The 3,389-nt window shown below is 58.2% G+C and overlaps 1 protein-coding gene across 1 annotated transcript; it reads left to right on the top strand.

The window, feature by feature from the left end:
* Positions 1-958: 958 nt before the first annotated feature.
* CDKN1A (cyclin-dependent kinase inhibitor 1A (p21, Cip1)) lies at positions 959-1,926 on the top strand. The gene is made up of 2 exons (XM_008935025.1): positions 959-1,352; positions 1,877-1,926. The coding sequence occupies exons 1-2, from the start codon at positions 959-961 to the stop codon at positions 1,924-1,926; spliced, it is 444 nt and encodes a 147-aa protein (XP_008933273.1).
* The last annotated feature ends 1,463 nt before the right edge of the window (positions 1,927-3,389 follow it).

Here is a 3,389-nt window from a genome sequence, read left to right as displayed (position 1 = left end):
GATGTGTATTGTGGCCCTGGCTTTGGGGGTCCCAGTGGGGAGGGCAAGGAGACAGGCACCCAGCACACACCCGGGGGGGTGTCCTGTGGATCTGTCTTTTTAAATGGGTTCAGTGAGCGTGGCTCTTGGCAGGGTGAAGCCATCACACCCCAGAGCCTCGTTTGCTCTGCCAGCTAACGAGTTCCTCGGCCCGGCGGGTGGTGGGGGCGGGTGGCACAGGGCACCCATGGGGGCGGGTGGCACAGGGCACCCATGGGGGTGGGTGGCACAGGGCACCCGTCAGCCCCCACCCGTGTCAGGGCCGGGCTCCTCGGAGGCAGAAGCTTCAGCACCCCCTGGGAAGTTCGAGGCTTTTGGCACCGATTTGAAAACAAACCAACCAACAGGGTCTCGCCTCTGGTTGCCCAACAGCTTCTTGCAGATAAGGAGGGTGGCTAACGAAGTGGTCAAGGTTGTGGTGTGTTCTTGCAGTTGCTTAAAAGGCTTCCTTGCCACCGTGCCTGGGTTCTCCTCGAGGTGAAGAAACTGCCCAGAAAAACATCCTGTTGCTTCACTTGGCCCCTGTGCCCACTTGCCTTGTGCCCGAGCGGGAGCACGGTGGGGTTGTGGATGGAGCTGGGGGCAGCACGGTGGCAGAGGAGCCAGATGCTCTGCCCTCCCCTGGGTCTAGCTGGAGGAGGAATGAGGAACATCAACATCTGCCCCTTCCTCATCCTCCCGTGTCACACCAGCCTGTTTGACCTCATCCGTGCTCGGGTGTCTGCCCAAGGCGCCGCTGAACTCCCAAAAATCTGGGCCCAGGCTGGGTGCTGCAGAGGGGGGTCCCCTCTGGGCTGGCTTGCTGCAGAGCCCAACCCAATTTGTCCCACCTTGGCTACCGAGTGCTTTGCTGGCCCTTGGGCTTGCTCGTGGCTTGTTACCCCCCAGTAACTTGCTCTGCTTTCCTCCAGCTGCCAGGATGCCCCTGTCCCAGAGCAGGGCTGGGCAGATGCCGTGCAGCAGCAAGGTGTGCAGGAGCCTCTTCGGCCCTGTGGACCACCACCAGCTCCAGAATGACTTTGAGGACCTGTTGAGGCAACACCTGGAGGAAGCTCAGCAGCGCTGGAACTTCAACTTTGAGACGGAGACTCCCTTGGAAGGACACTTCAAGTGGGAGAGGGTCTTCCTGCCTGAGCAGCCAGCCCAGGAAGTTCACAGCCTGGTCAAGGCCATCAGCAGCGAGAGCAGGAGCTCCAAGGTCCCCCCCAAGGACCCTCTTGGCAAGATTTGCCCTGAAGGGTCTCAGCAGAGCTCGGAGGTTTGCAGGGCTGGTTCCCCGAAGAGCTTGAAGCGTGGACAGACCACCATCAAAGGTGAGTGCTGGAGTGTCCTGGTGTCCCCCCATGTGTGCTGGGTGGCATCGTTGGTGTCAGGGCTCCCCTGGTAGGGACAGAGGGAGGGGACTTGGCTGCAAGAGCCCTGCCTGGCTCCTGGGCGTGGGGAGGGGACCACCTTCCATGGGAGTCTCTCCTGGGGGAGCAGATCCCATCTTCCAAGCAGGAAGGGCTGTGAACTGGATGCCTTTGGTTGCTGAGGGTTGGGTAGGTAGGGTGCTTACATGGGGCTTGTGGGCTTTATAGCTGAAGACAGCCCAGAATAGTTCATCCCCCAATCCCCATGGCCTGGGCCTGTCCTCTGAGATCAGAGCCTGGAGTGGAGATGCAGGTGAAGCCCAACAGAAGAGATGGTGGACACCTAGAGGCTCTCCTGTCCAGTTTCTTTGGGCAGGTAGCTCTAAGATGGAGCCCACCTGGGCTGGTTTTTGGGGCATTTCCCTGGGGATACTTCTTCCTGATGGGCTGGAGGCACTTCCCAACCCTCTCTTTCTACCTTCCAGACTTCTACAGCTCCAAGCGAAGGATCACCCCTGACCAGCCCAAGCCCTAACCTGGTGGTGCTGGGCTCCTGCCAATGCTGACGTGCCCTGGGGGTGTCCATGGCTTTCCCCCACCCTGTACTGTGTGAGCTGTATGAGATGATGTAGAGTCTGTAGTTCCCTATTTATGAGTAGCTCTTGGGTCCTGAGGGACCTTCACTGTGTGCAATGTATAGGAGTAGCCCACGTTGAGGCTTGTAGCCCCTCGGTGGGGATGGAGGAGGACTGAAATGGGCCTGGTGGGACTAAGGTGTTGCCCTGCCTGTGGAGAAGAAAGACTGTGTGTCCTCTGCCCTGTGGTAGTGGGACCAAGCACCATCCTTGGATCATCCTGCTGTCCAGCCGTGGTCCTTCCCCTGCCTGACACCTGGTCGTGGAGGACACTTGACCCCCTGGTGACACCAGATATCTTTAAGAAAGGGTCACCAATAGGGATTGTAAAGCCCTGGGACAGCCTGGTCATGAGGACACCCTGGTTGCTGGCACATGGTGGTGGCCTTCTCCCCATCAGGATGGACCCAGTGGTGACAAGCTCTTGTCTGTGGAATCAGAGAGATGTGGGGCTGCTCCTTCTTTCCCGTGGCTGCTTGAGAAAGGAAAAGCTGTTCCCTGGACAGCCCTGGGGTGACTCACCAGTGCCCTCACCCAGCAGAGGTGGGCTGCAGATGGTGACAAACCCACTGGAGGTCCTCAGCGCTGAGCTCTTTGTGGGACCAACACTGCTTTGAAGGCTTTGGGTTCCCCTGGACTCTACTGACCCCAAACCCCCCTTTCTTACCTTGCTCTTGGCTTGTTGAGTGGTGCTGTTTGTCCCCATGTTCCTGCCTCCTCCAACACTGGCACCAGGCTGGGGAGCTGCCCATTCCAGCTCTGTTGGAAGGAGTCCTGCTCACCAGGGAGGATGGCACCAGAAGATGAATTTGCAGCTTTTTTCCTGGACTTTTTCTCCTTTGGGGCTGGAGGGACCCCCACTTGGCTCTGCAGAGCAAGAGGTTTTGGTCACCTCTGGGACCAAGGGATGTCCTGAAGGCTGCTTGGTCCCACCACTGATTCATCCAGTCCCTGCTCTTGAAGGACTCAACCCTGTCAGGTCTCAGCACTTTCATGGGGTTCATCTCCTGCTCTGCTGGATTTGGACTCTGGAAACTGATGGAAGATGGTCCCAGGCAGAAGAGGGACGGGGTCAACCTCCCCCCTTGCGCCGTGATGCACTTTGCTGTGGGTGAAGCTGGGGAGCTCCCAGCACTAAATGTTTATTTATATTAAAAAAATATATTAAGTCTATGTGGGGGGGAAGAGAAAATACCTGTTTGTCTATAAATATTAACCCTGAATAAACACTCGTCCTGTGTGAGGGACCTGGTGTCTCTGGGTTGGTGGGAATAGCTGGAGCAGGGGCTGGCTGGGGGGAGGAGAAGGGACCCAGCTCTGAGTCCCTGCCTGGCCCTGGGGATTTTGGGGGTGCAGCCCTGAG

The sequence above is a fragment of the Merops nubicus genome, unplaced genomic scaffold, assembly GCF_000691845.1.
Source record: "Merops nubicus isolate BGI_N331 unplaced genomic scaffold, ASM69184v1 scaffold26482, whole genome shotgun sequence".
NCBI classification, from domain to species: domain Eukaryota; kingdom Metazoa; phylum Chordata; class Aves; order Coraciiformes; family Meropidae; genus Merops; species Merops nubicus.
The sequence above is the reverse complement of the archived record's forward strand: the minus strand, read 5'-3'. Positions and strand labels throughout refer to the sequence as shown.